Below are 14,212 nucleotides of genomic sequence, written 5' to 3' on the forward strand. Positions count from 1 at the left end.
TCCAGCCGGCGTGGCTGGTGTCCGTGTCCAGGAAGTGTGTGCTCCTGGGTGCTGTGGCGCTGAGTGCAGGCCAGCACACCACGGCCCCCGTTCCCCAGGAGGAAGGGACAGGGAGCTGGCACAAACGTCCACGGGAGCATCTGCGTGGCCACGAGTCTCTTACTGCTTTGCCTGGATGTTGGGTTAGGGGACAACTAGGTGTCCAAGCCTGAACACGGGTCCCAAGTCTGTTTCCTGTCACGGTCATCATTTTCACAGGGATGTTCTTATTTTTAAAAGTTACAATCCTCATTCTAAAAAATTCTAGGCAAAAAGGAGAAAATAAATGTCACCCACAGCCTCACCCCTCCGTCGTACTCACTCACCCGTCATCGGGGAATACATTCTTCCGGCGTTATTTTCCTACACGGTAAGTATAATTAAAAAAAAAAAAAAAAAAGTAGGGCCATGCTGTTTGGGAAGTTGATTTTTTTCACTCAATACTTTATGAGCATTTTTCTGGGTCATTAGAAATTTTAAGAGGTAGCGCAGTTCAGTTAAGAGCACAGACCCTGGAGCCAGGCTACCTGGAGTCGCGTTAGCACACGGCACCCACCGGGAAGGGGACTTCGGACAAGTGACTTCACCTCTTAGGGCCTCAGTGTCTTCGCCACTATAATTGGGACGAAAACATTAGCACTTATTTCAAACAGTTGTTGTGAGGATTGATAGAGCTAATCTACGGAAAGCATTTAGGTTGGCTGCTAGCATAGAAATGCTGTACATTGTTAACTCTCAGTATGTGTTCTTGTGATGGTTCCAGACTATTCCATTAGATGGATGTTTCATAACGCATTTGTCAATGTCCTATTGTTGGAAATTTTTATTTTTTCCAGTTTTTCCTATTATAAAAAAAAATACTGTGATGTACTTGAATCTCTGCACGTGTGAGGGGTAGATTCCTAGACAGACAAAGTGATAGGCCAAGGATGGTTCTAAACATTTCTTTTTTCTTTTTTGTTTGTTGAGACAGAGTCTCGCTTTGTTGCCCAGGCTAGAGTGAGTGCCGTGGTGTCAGCCTAGCTCACAGCAACCTCAAACTCCTGGGCTCAAGCGATCCTCCTGCCTCAGCCTCCCGAGTAGCTGGGACTACAGGCATGCACCACCATGCCCGTCTAATTTTTTTTTCTATATATATTAGTTGGCCAATTAATTTCTTTCTATTTATAGTAGAGACGGGGTCTCGCTCTTGCTCAGGCTGGTTTCGAACTCCTGACCTCAAGCAATCTGCCTGCCTTGGCCTCCCAGAGTGCTAGGATTACAGGCGTGAGCCACCGCGCCCGGCCTAAACATTTCTAGAGCTTTTGAAACATACTTTCCAAGTTGCCCTTCAGAGCCCCTGTACCAATGTCCTCGCTGCCACACGGTATATAAGAGTGCTAGCTTCCACACCTCCCAGCAGTCCTGATAGTGTCATTTCACCACTGCCACTGTGATGGATGAGCGTGGCATCTCATTGTTTTAATTTGCTCTTCTTAGCTATCTGGCGAGACCGACAATTTTTCACACGCATCTAGCCCTGAGTATGTCTTTCGTACACTGCCCGTCTACATCCTTCTCCCAGAGGTTGTTCATCATCCTTATTGATTTGCAAGTGCTCTTTACATAGCAAAGATGTGGAAAATGTTTTCCCCTATCTGTCATTTGCTCTCTGTTTAATTTTCGGTGGTTTCTTCCCCCTTGTGTGCGACTTTGTTCCCCCAGATCCATCTGGAAGCCGGCCAGGGGAGCTGCAGCCCCTCCCCCTCAGCGTCGCCCCTGCTCGGTCTCCACCGGCCTTGGGCCCTTTTAAGCCCCCAGCCCGGGGCAGTCCCTTTGATTTATGCCCCAGACATAATGAAAAACCTCAGATTGGGAAGTGGTCTATCAAGTCCTTCCAGAAGTCTGAGATGACCCCAAATCCACGGGGCTCCTACCCCTGCTGACTGCCTCGTAGGTCACAGGTCACAGGTCATCACGCCCCAGTGACCCCCAAAAAGAGATAACTCAAACCCCCTGGTGATAACAGTTGACGCCAGCCAACTGGCTTGGCTGCTTGTGTCTCTAAATTTCCCCGGATAATTTTTGGTGGAATGTAGGTTGTAGCCTGGGACTGCACGAGGAAAAATAATACTCGGTTGAGGATACGCGATAAGAGCTGCCCCTGACCAAGCCCTGCTAAGTGCCAGCACTCTCTCCCCAGCAATGTCCACAAGCTAAGTGTTCCTGTGCTCATGTCTTGAAAGAGGAAACGGAAGTTCAGAGAGGTTAAGTAACTCGCCCCAGGAAACCCAGCTCCCCAGGATTGAAACCAAGATTAAAATTTAGCTCATCAGGTTTCAAAGCCGGCATCCTCTTGCTGAGTCCCACTCGCTGGGGTCAACCCCGACTTTGCCACGTGCTCGCTCGTTCTATGACCCCAGAAAACCACTTCGCCACCCTAGTCCGCGGTGTCCCTTCATCGCGGGTAAAAGTAGCTGGACTCCATCCCACACCGCATTGAGACAAGAATCCATTTTTTTTAAAAAACATGGAAATGAAAACTCCATAAACTGTGACATGCTCGACCAAGGTACCGATAGCACCTTCTTAGATGAATTCACGGAATATGGCCATTTTTCGCTTAAAACCTCACAACTTACATCACCCACACATAACCAGACGTTCACATTTATAGGATGGATCCCCAGTCCCTCTTCCCACCCTCACAACCACACTCGTTCATTTGTGCAACAAATGTTCGCTGTTTTTCAGGTGCTGGGGAGACAGAGGACTGAGTCTGTGGCCCAAGGAGCCCACGCTACCGCACACACGTGCACACACGCGTTCCCACCGCGGCTGGACGGTCCTGCTGAGCGTCTTTCTCAGCCATGGCTTGGAGCCATGATTTTCCAAGGTCTCAGAAACGCGGACTCCTTGAGTTCTCATGAAACCAGGTCTCCGATGGGCCCGGCCTCCCTGATACGTGGCAACTCTGTGTTCACCTGAGCGCCCGTGCCTGGGGCTGCAGGTGAAGCAGGCGTGGCCCTGCCCTGCAGGACCTGGCAGCGGGTCGCACATGCCTCCACCCCGCAGAGGCATGTGCGACCCCTCTCGTGACCCACCTGTACCTGCCCGGCACAGTGGGGTCTTGTTCTCTTTTAAGCCAACACATTAAACAAGCATAAATCCCAAAAACATGAAGTCAAGCGGGGCAAGCAGGTTTCAGAGCGATGCCTATAGGATACTGTTATATAAACTGTAAAAACCATATATTTTAATGTGATCAGGTAGTAAAATTATCAAAGCATATGTATTCCCTTCCTGTGGCTGCCGTAACAAATTACCACAACCTTGGGGACTTAAAACAACAGAAACTTACTCTCTCACAGTTCCAAAGGTCAGAAGTTCTAAACTATGATCACTGGGCCAAAATCAAGGTGTTGGTAGTGCCATCCCTGGAGACTCTGGGGAGAAGCCATTGTTTGCTTCCTCCAGCTTCCGGTAGCTGCCGGCACGCCTGGACTTACGTAAGGCCACATGGCTCCATGGATACGTCACCTTCACCTCTTCTATCTGTGTCCAGTCTCCCCTTTCTCCTCTCCTGTGATGGCACTGGCATTTAAGACCAGCCCAGACAATCCAGCACAATTGCCCCCATCTCAACATCTAGAACCTAGTCACACCCGCAAAAAAAACCCTTTTTCGTTTGAAGGCAACAGTTACAAGTTCCAGGGACTAAGGCCTGATATATCTTTGGGGACCGTGACTCAGCCCGGGACAGCACGTATGGAAATTACAGACGTCAACTTAGTGTCTGGGGGGGGGGAAGAAAGAGACCAACCCAGGGAAAGGGCACCTGAAGGTGGCAACGGTATCAGCAAAGAGTTGACACATTGTAAATAGGTCTCGAAATAAATAAATAATAAATTTTTAAAAACCACAAACCTTCAGCCCTGCCACCTCCTGGCTGTGTGACGCTGGGCAATTCACTGCACGTCTCTGGACCTTAATCTCCTCCTCTGTACTGTGAGGATAGCGATGTCTACTTGGTGGATTTGCAGGAGGATTGAATAATATAACGTGTGTGGCGTGCCTGGCAGAGTGCTCTGCTCCTTGCGAAGTAACGAGTCACCGTGATCATCATTATTGTTGCTGCTTTTCTGAAAGCGAGAAGTATTTTCCACAACAGCCCCGTGGGCGTGTGCAGGCGTGCACACACACACACACACACACGCACACACACACACGCATGCACATGCAACCCTTCCTGAGCAAGAGAAATAAGTTTTTCTGCTCCGAGCCCTGGCTTCTGAAACTCAGCACTGGCAGGGGGTGGGGTGCCCGGCGAGCCGTGCGCCACAATGGCGGGGGGGGGGGGGAGCCTTCGAGAAGGTACTTTTTGATCTGCTCTAACTGCCACTATAGAGAATTAGATGGAATTCATTTTTATGATGAAGGAATTAATGGTTATGGAGAGAATCGGGTTCAGGTGGAAGACTTGAATCCAAAGAAGGGAATAAAGCCTTGAAATTCAAATGAAAAATTATTATATAAGCATAAAGGAAACCTATTTTACACCTGTAAGACTAAATGTATAAATATGAACCAACTGCTCCCTCTGGGGAATGGGGATTGTGCTTTTAATTCACCTAGACAAATATGCGGTGCATTCTCCCTGCCACCTATACATTTCAATGAAGACCTGGCACCCGCCGGGGGCCCCTGGGTACCCCCAGACTGGCCACCTCCTCCCTCAGGCTATGCACCTTCTGGCCAGGCAAAAGCCCTTCTGGCCTCCCCAGAACCCCCAGAAAGCAGGCGAGCTCCCCAAACTGCAAACTCCTTGAACAAGGTCATCTCAAAGGCTCCCTACCAGCGTGACCATTCTCTGATCCTACTGCCCCCCACCCCAGCAAGACTCACATGGCACTATATAAGATCTCATGGAATGCCTCCGTTTCATTCATTCATCCAATAACACCTGCTGAGCACCCACCGTGTGCCAGTCCCTGTGCTCAGTGTTGAGGATCATCTCGTTTACAAAAAGAGAAACTGAGGCCTCGAGAGAAAAATACAGAAGCAATTGAAAGAGCTTTGGAGTCCTGGAGGCCTAAGTTAAAATCCCTTCCCTACCGCCTGATAGCTGTCTGACCTCGGACCAGTGTCTGAGCCTCTCTGAGCCTCAGTTTCCTCCTGTGTAAAACAGAGGCACCAGTACTGACCGCCCACTGGGGATAGCATTGCGATCAGACAGGCTTGCGGCCCGCGGTGTGGCGCAGAGCAGGCATTCGGAAATGCTGGTCATGAATGTTGGTGCCCAAGGTCAAAGAGTGACAGGGTCATCCAGCTCCGCTCCTCCTTGAGCACCGCCTGCGTTCTTCTAGGCGAGGAGCTCGGCCCTGGAATTGCAGAGACCAATACAGAAGGGTCCCCGTGGCTGACTCCCACAGGAGAGGACAGCAAGAGAGCCGGCGGCGCTGAGTGCCGGCTGCAGACCAAGAACCAGGCGGGAGTTTCCCTCAACTCCCATCCCTGCTACTTAGGACAGCACAGATCAGCTACACGCGGCCGGTCGCCCTCCTGACGTGGGAGGGGCAGGGCTCCAGCTAACCTGTGCAGAAACCTTGGCACACAGGGGGCACGCCAAAGGTCCAGTGTCACACGGTCAATCACTGCCGTCGCCAGATTTAGGCCCAGGTCTTCCAGCCTTTTCCCAAGTCCAGGCGTCCTGCTTGTGCCAGGATCATTCATTCGCTCATTCATTCATTCACCTGAGGACCATTTATTGAGCATCTACTACGGCATTTGGGAGACAGCAATGAATACACACACAAGCACCCTTGTCTTCGTGGAGCTTCCGTAAGCTTGCGCCAAGTCCTTTGCTCCTGCACCCGGGAGAGGAATGACCTCTTCCCACTGAGTGAACCATGACCGAGGAGGGGGCTTCTTCCCAAGGACAGACGGAAGCAGGAGCCCCAGGCACCAAAGGGACCTAATTCCATCGGTTTCCTCTTAGCCACAGCCAATCTGAGGTGGAGTCCAGGCAGCATTTGATCTTTTCATCCCCATTCCCATCCTCCCCCACCCCCTAGAAAGCCTGGGGGCCTGGAGAGAAAGTCCGTTGGGCTTACGGACTTCCCTGGAACTTGTGCACAGCCCTGAGCTCCAGGCCAGCCGGCACTGGGCCCGCCACCCGCCTTTGATTTGTTTAATGAAAGTGCTTTGCCAATTCCATAGATGCTCAGCTGTGATAAGGTAATTGTCCAGGGGTAAAGTCTACAACCCGTTAACGCTGGCCTCGGTGCAAATTGAACTTGGAGAAGTGATCTAAAGGGGCCAGAGAAGGTAGCCCAGCGCCACTCTGCCACTTGGTCTTTTGTTCAGGCAGCCAGGGGCCTGGAAGAGGCCTCCCTCCGAGGCTCTCAAATGGTGCCAAGGAACAGAAATTCCCATTACACACACGCCTTTTCACGTCTGCACACGAGCACAGGCACTACTCCTGTGCGTATCTGTGCGGGACACTCACACGCTCGTGCATCCGCTCACACAGGCACACGCATGCGCTCAGCCTCACGACGCACACAGGTGCATTCCGGCACACACAGTCACCTGCATCCCAGTCCTCTCCCTTTAGACCACTGGGGCCAGAGTGGTTGGGAGGGGCATGCCGCTGGGCCTGAGAAGGCCCCTTTCCCACTCCAGAAATGGACAGGAAAGAGGGATTACTAGTCACAGGCAGAGACAGGAGAGGGTTTTACAGATATTGGGACCACCCTGTAAAGATGGCCCGGCCTGCCTCTCCGAGAGGGGGGGGGGTCGGCAGGAGGAGGAAGCGGCTCAGGTGAGTGGCACCTGTCAGCCTCACTTGTCCTTATTCCCTGAACCTCGAGATAGGACCAGCCAGAGCCCGAGATAAGGGAGGAAGAGGAAGAAAGGAGGAAGAAAGGAGAGAGGAGGAGGAATAGAAGAGGAAGGAGAGGGAAGGAAAAAATGAGGAGGAGAAAGAAGAGAGGGGAAGAAAGAGGAGGAAGGAGAGGAAGGAGGGAGGAGGCTCACCTGAGATCCTACTCAGCAAAAAGCCTGGGAGAAACCCGGCTGTTGCCTTTATTTTGGGAACTGGAATCCAATGCACACTATTTTATTTTCCTGGGGAAAGCAAAGGTGTCCAGCAGGAAAACATTTTGGTCTCCCTTTCCTTCCTGCTCAGGATCGGGCAGATTATTTCAAGGTCACTCGTAGAAGAGCACTACTTCTTAAAAGAAAAAAATAATAGTAAAAGATTGGGGGAGTGGAGAAAAGGTGTTCTGTTCCAAGGGGTCTCTTCAGATGTGGCGCTGAGGAATTCTGGCCTCCAGAGAGTCCTTTGTTCGTGGATATTTCATTTCCCTCCCACCCCCACGGCCGCCCCCTCCTCTCTCGTTATCAAACATTTGAAGACTGAATAATTCCATTTGTCGATGTCTTTGGCCTCTTCAGCAGAGCAGAGCAGGCCGGAGCCTCTGAAAATGCAAAAGGCCCCTGCCGAAATCAAAACCCCTGGTTTTCAAGGTGGATTTATCACCCTTTAGAGGAAGATTTATTGGGTAATCGCTTTCAAAAAGTTCTCATTGCACAGGAGTCTGAAATAAAGAGTGTCCTCCCTCTTGGGCTGGGGGACGAGGGCACTGGCCACTTGGGGGCAGGGAGAGGGGAGCCCCATTGTGGCCCAAGTCTTAAGCTTGCCATAAATTCACAGTCTGGGGAGGGGGCAGCCAGGGAGAGGCCAAGTCCCCCCAGCTGAACTCAACCTGAGGTCTCGCTTCTGTGCCTTAGGCCTGTTTCTTTCTCTTCCATTTTAATGGGGTTTGGAGGGTTCGATTTGGAAACTTGGGAGGAAGAATTTCTGTTAGCATTGCTGTTGCCCTTCAAAAAAGGGAAGTGGAGGGTAACAGAGATTTAGACCAGACAGGGAGAGGTGGAGGTAGGGGACAATTGTCCAAGCCAGACAGCACAGGGAGACGGTGATTCCTGGGCGCGGGGGGCTGGGCTGGGCCTGCAGATGCACCCTCAGACCACGTGGAGGAAAAGGGTCCCTTCCCCAAGGGCTTTGGCCAAGCCCATCTGGACCAAAGGCTCTTCCCAGGGAGTCAGGTCTGAGCTGCAGCTGAGAGTGGTGGAGGCCCATACATAGCTCAGGAAACCATGGAGATGGGGGCGCGGTGAGGAGACAGAGTCCCAGAGAATAGCCGCCGGGGGAAAGTCAGAAAGGCAAGGAGGAAAAGAGAAAGAGGGACTGTCTCCCACACAGACGAGGGGTCACAGGAGAGATGGGGTTGGGGGGCAAAGAGAGACAGGACAGAAAAAGTGTGTGTGTGTGTGTGTGTGTGTGTGTGTGTGTGTGTGTGTGTGTGTGTCACAGAGAGAGAGAGAGAGAGAGACTAAAGGGAAACTTCTCAGACCGAGCAGCCTAATGCAGACCATCAGACAGGAGCCCCCCACCCCCAGAGCCTCTCGGCAGTGATTGGAGGTCTTAGAGTTGATTAATGTCTACACGGGGAGTGAATTTTGGGGCAAGGGGCTTAGCCAGAAGAAAAGAGCAGAGGAGGAGAAATCCTCCCCCACCCCTGCCAGAGCGGCCTGAGCCTCCAGGTGAACCCCCCTTTCCCCTGCTGGATGTGAAATCGCCATTTCACCCGCCACACTTCTTAATTGTTGCAAAAATCATTTGTGAAATTGGTCTCCAACAGGCGAGAACGGCCACGCTCATTCCGACAGACAACCCCCCTCCCCTTCTTCCCCCACTGTGCCCGCCCTGCCGGGGCCCACGGAATCCCCAAGCTGCAAAAGCCAAGGCTGGTGCGGCCAGCTCAGGCCTAGGGCAACCTGCTCTCCGTTTTGTGCCATGCCAAAGGGCAAGGTGGTCCAGGCACAACTTGGTCTGGGGTTCTGAGGGTCCCCAGTGATGGCAGGACGACAAGGCTGTGGGCCGGGCACATAGATGCCCGGCTGTGCGCTCGACCCACTGGGCTCAGAGTCCTGCTGGCAGGATGGGGCCTCCCAGCCTCCCTGAGCCCTGGCTGCCCGCAGGCCATTTCTCACCTGGGAAATTGACCCAAACACACACTCACACCTTCCCAACCCCAATTTACAGCTGCGCCATGGCAACATGGATGTGACCCCACAACACAAACACAGACACAGACTCTCGCTTAGAAACACACCTTTACTCGCACTGACCCCAAACACATCAACCCACCTGCACCTAGATGCGCACGGACACAGGCATAGGCCCCTAGTCACACACAGGAGCCTGGGCCACTCCACAGATGCAGGGAAGAGCTGGGTAAAACCTTCCAAGCAAGGAGGGAAATTAGTGAAGAATGAATGAATGAATGAATGTGCGATATATGGATATGTGTGTGCTTACATGTATAGAGAGAATATATACCCACCTCTGGAGGTCGGGGCAGGCCAGCCCCCCAGCGAGACTGGTGATGTGACGGGGGTCACCTTCTGCCCTGGCTTTAAGCTTCACCTCCCCATCTTTCTCGGGGGAGGGCCCCTGTAACTCAGGCGGCCTGGCAGCCTGGTCCGGGCAAGGCACCTGGGGCCTCCTTTCCAGTTCCAAAGCTACTTAGCCACCCCATTCCCAGTGCTGGAGCTGCCGTAAGGTGTGAGTTGAGCAAGGTTTTCAACAGGGTCCCCATTCCCAGAAGGCCCCTCAAAAGTCTGATGAGCCCCTTGTGCTGGGAGAGAGGGGAGAGAAGGGGTTCTGTCACATGTGGAGGGGGCAAAGGTCACAGGTGAGAAGGGGCGGGGTGCACACTGGGGCCAGCCAGTGGAGAGCCCGCAGGCGAAGATGAGGTTGACCCCACGGCCAGGAGAGGGCAGGCAGGGGGCGAGTTTGAGGGCTGGGTTTATTTTATTGTATTTTGCCTCCAGCTCCGGGCCCAGACGCTCTTTCCCCCGGGAGACAAAAGGCCTGCAGTCGTGGCGTCCTGCCCCGCTGGGAGGGCGTTTCGCCCCCCGGGACGCGGTGTCCCGAGGCTGGGGCTGCGGGTCACTCTGGCCTTCCCAGCAGAATTGTGGCCCTCTGATCACCCCACCCCCACGGCCAGCCATTTGACTGTAACGTCCCCCAATCCACCTGCCAGGAGCTCAGAGATGACGAGTTCAGAACAGGCTCCCGCCCCCCACGACCCACGTCCTTGGACCCCCAGATCCTCAACACGCCCCAGCTGTGCAGCCCTTGGGATAGCGACCACTCGCTGGAAAGCGGTTCGGATTTTGGCCTGAGGGACCGAAGAGGAGGATGAGGTTTATGCGGGAGGAGTGGGGGGAGATATCTGGCAGGGGCGGGGCCTGGGGGGAGGAAAAGACACATCCCGGACACTGGGCAGACAGACCCCCTTCCCCAAGCCTTAGACCCAGATACAGTCACTCTGGGCTTCTCCGAGCTGCTAGAGGGCGAGCTAGAACCCGACAGCAGGGCGCTGACACTATTTCACGGAGAAAGTCCTAGCGGGTCCTTGGGAGTCGCCCCGGGCCGTGCCCCCACGAGCCCCGCTCGCGGAGCTTCGGGTGTGGGACGAGGAAGAAGACGTGAAACACACCGGACTCTGAGCCTGGGCGGCCGGAGAAAAGGCCAGAACCCAGGGAGGGGCCCGACGGAGGCGGACGGTCCCACGGAGCTGGGCCGCCGGCGGGCCGCGGGCGCCCCAGGGCCGGGGACTCGGGGGACCCGCGCACTCATCAAAGGGAGACACTCGGGCAAAGTTGCCCCCCACGCCCTTCTCCCGCGGCCCCCAGCTCCCCGGGCTCTGCTCGCTCCGCTTGCACCGACAGTTCAAACTCTCCCCCAGAACGAGGTCGAGCCCAGGATTAGAAAAGGGGAAAAAATATTCGTTGGCGATTTCTTTTCGTTATTGGTCCTCGCTGCCGTCCGCCCAGGCCCCCTTCCCTCCTCATGAATAAAAGAAAAGTCCGAACCTATCAGATCTCGTTCACCGCCTCCTCCTCCTCCTCCTCCTCCTCCTCCTCCTGCGGCGGCTGCAGTGGAACACTTTTGCACAACTTACCCCGCCAGTCACTCGCGGCCCTCGCTTCTCCACTGCTCTTCCCCAACCCGCCACCCGTCGCCTCCTCTCACGTCCCGAAGCCCGAGGCGGCACCTTCTTCCCTCCCGCGGCCCCGGACGGGGTGCGGGTCCGGTGCGGGGAGCCCGAGCGCGCCCCGAGGCAGCCGGCGTGGAGAAGAGGGAGGGGCGAGCGAGAGAATAAATATATAAACATATACGGAAAAGCAATCCACTCCGCAGTCTCTCGGCTCGGAAACTTTGGCCCCGAGCGCGACAGCCAGTCGCTAGCCAGTCCCAGGCCGGGGCCCCGATTCCGGCCGCGTCCCCCCAGCCCCCTCCACGGCCCGGCCTGGTCCCCCACTCGTGCGGGGCGCACGGGCCGCGCAACTTCTCGCCCGGCCGAGCCGGCGGAGGCGGACTTGGGGTTGGAGTGTTTGTTTGTTTGAACTTCCTCGTCGCCACCTTCCCTCCCCCCAACCTCCGCCCCCACCTCGCCCCCCTCCCCAGCTTCTGGACGCGTCGGACTGCAGCCGGGGGTGGGGGGTGGGGAAGGGAGAGTGAGCGGAGGGGAGGGGGAAGAGGCTTAAAAAAAAAAAGGGAGAAGAAGAAGGAGAGAAAGAGATCGCAGCAGGGGTAAAGGGAGCGGACGAAAAGCGATTTTTGGCGACTTCGGATTCGTCCCCCGCGAGCGCAAGAATGGCGGCCCTTCCCGGCACGGTCCCGAGGATGATGCGGCCGGCTCCGGGGCAGAACTACCCGCGCACGGGATTTCCGCTGGAAGGTAAGAGCGCCCCGGCTCGCCTCGCCTCCTGCGTCCGGAACGCGGGGTCCCGGGAGAGGTGGCAAGCTCCAGGGGGCGGTGGCGGCCGGCGGTGGCAGGGACATCCCCTTCCCGGCTGGGTCCGGGTGTGGGCGCGGGACTCAGGAAGTTTCTGGGACCGACACTTGTCCGTTTCTGCATGGGTCTCACTGACCCGCGGCCTCGGCTTCCCGGGTCGCGCGTTGCTGGCCTTTCCCCGCGGGGTGGAACTCCGGTGGACTTTGACTCCTAGTGAATTTTGAGACCTAGTGCTTTCAGCTCTTTCCACTATTTTCAGATACTTCTTCCCTGGCAGAGCCTGGGCTCTCGGGGCTCGCCGGCTCTCGGCTCTCTGCTCATGTTTTGAATTGTTCTTTCCACCCCTGGCATGGTCTTCCAAACCCTTTTATTTCGAAATACCTTCAATGTGTGATACTTTGTATGTCTAAACTACCAACGCTATCCGTTTCTTCCAAAGCGACACTCAAAACACTCCTGCTTTTCGGCCTGGACACAAATTAATTTTAAATAATACACAGTAACGATTTTTTTTCCCAAAAAACTTTTTATTCGGGCTTCTGAACTCTAGAAATCTCCGGGGAGAGAATCCCAAAACGGCGACAGGGCCCGGCAATGTGGAGACCCGGGGAACGTGTTGATTTTGTAACGTGTCCTTTCCTAAACGTCCAGCGCCCCGGACGGCGGGGAGGACGGGCGACCCACGGGTCCCCCGCTGGAGAAAGGGCCGGGAGCGCACGGCCCAGACCCTTCCCTGCGTTTTTGTTCTGTTTTCTTTTTAAACTAGTGGAAGGCCTTCGACCTGTCACTGCGGGATCACTTGGCTTCTGGGGATAGGTAGCCCAGGGTGTCAAAGAGAAGTAGAGACGTGTGGGACTTTCCTTTTTTAATTACTCTTCTTGCTGTTGCCTGAGTCCCTTGTGCGCGAGGCAGGGGAGAGCAGGCAGGGAGGGGGTGGGCGAGCAGGCAGCCTGCGCTCCGAGCAGGGGGGCCCCTTGGGCAGCGAGACGGCGCCGGGTCCCTGGATTAGACAGAGGCGAAGAGAGCGGCTCCGTGATCAAGTGCGCGCGAGCAGCCACGCAGGCGGGAGGGCGCGCAAGCCCGGGGATTTGCCGCAGCACTCTCCTGTAGCGAATGCAAGTGAAACAGGCGGCCGGGGACGCGCGCGGATTAGAACAATATTTGCCCAACATGACGCAGAATACTGAGGAGAGCCGAGTGCCGGTCGCTAAAGAGGCTCTTGAATATAAAGTTGGGCGCTCAAGAGCTCTCGAGCGCTAATGGCATATCCCGCCACGGAGACCGAGTGACTCTGACTCGGCGACGCACGATTTCTGATTAAATCCGAGGGTGGCTTCAGACACCTACTTTTACAAAGAGAGGTGGGGGGACCGGGAGAGGGAGGGAGGGGGCGGCGGGAACAGTTCAGCAGCCAAGCCTCTCCTTGCCTCCTTCCTTCCAATTATACCGTCAGCTCCCAGCACTCGCGCGGCTGTGAAATCGTTCTAATCTTCCAGATCTCCGCAGCCGCTGAGTCCCCAAATTGGGGGGATCGAGGCCGGATTAGTGCACCGGGTGTCCCCCAACCTTCTGTGAGGAAAATGTGTAGACTTTGCATTAGGCGACTGGGGCGTTCTCTCCACCCCAGCACACCCCGAGTGCCGGTCTTCCTGGTTCCCAAAGTCTCCCACACCCGGGACTCTGGGTGCCAGTGTCGCCGAGCCTGCAGGGGCAGTTCGTGGATTTCTGAGACCAAGTGAAGCATTCCATGTAGGAGACTGTGGGCAGTGGTGTGTCCCAAAATTGTCCTAAAACGAAACTAGAACTTTGAGAGTGGTTGGAAGTAAGGGGAGTCCCTTGCAGGACAGCCAGGTACCCTCAAAGGCAGTGGCCAACAGCATTATGTCACCCGTCCCTGGGCTGTGCTCAGCTGTTCTATCATGGGTGGCACAGCTCTGCTGCTCAGGCCGGAGCCGTTAGTGCTGGTATGTAACCAGCCCTGTCTAGCCCCTAATAAAATGGATCCGTCTTGACTACTAGGAGTGTGGAAGTGACCAGATGGGCCGCATCTCACCAGTTATTGGCCTCTCTGAGAGGCAGGCAGACCCGTGGCCCAAGCTGTGGCCTAGGGGATAGAGAGCCATTGGTGCCAAGATCGCTAAGGCTCTGCCAGCCTGGTGGCTCTGCTCTCTGGCCTGTGTCTCTCTCGCTCCCTTTCTCGGGGCATCCAGATCCTCCAGGTGTGCCCTCAGTCCTGGGGGTGGGGGCAGAAGCTGGGGAACACAGGATCTGGGGGACTCTTGCAGCCCTGACCCCTCTCTCCATCTCTGCAGAACCCT

At 55.2% G+C, this 14,212-nt stretch overlaps 1 protein-coding gene across 4 annotated transcripts in view; it reads left to right on the top strand.

Annotated features, from left to right (window-relative positions):
• The first annotated feature begins 11,037 nt into the window (after nt 1-11,037).
• The window catches only part of PAX7 (paired box 7), a 98,687-nt gene continuing 95,512 nt past the window's right edge, over nt 11,038-14,212 (top strand). For 2 of the 4 annotated variants that reach the window (XM_076010543.1, XM_076010547.1), the window contains exon 1: nt 11,038-11,837. In XM_076010543.1, coding sequence (XP_075866658.1) covers nt 11,753-11,837 — 85 coding nt within the window. In that variant the 5' untranslated portion in view covers nt 11,038-11,752. The remainder of the gene's footprint in view (nt 11,838-14,212) is intronic. The other 2 variants (XM_076010550.1, XM_020281221.2) reach the window with 1 other exon arrangement.

This window comes from Microcebus murinus, chromosome 2 (assembly GCF_040939455.1).
Source record: "Microcebus murinus isolate Inina chromosome 2, M.murinus_Inina_mat1.0, whole genome shotgun sequence".
Lineage (NCBI taxonomy): Eukaryota > Metazoa > Chordata > Mammalia > Primates > Cheirogaleidae > Microcebus > Microcebus murinus.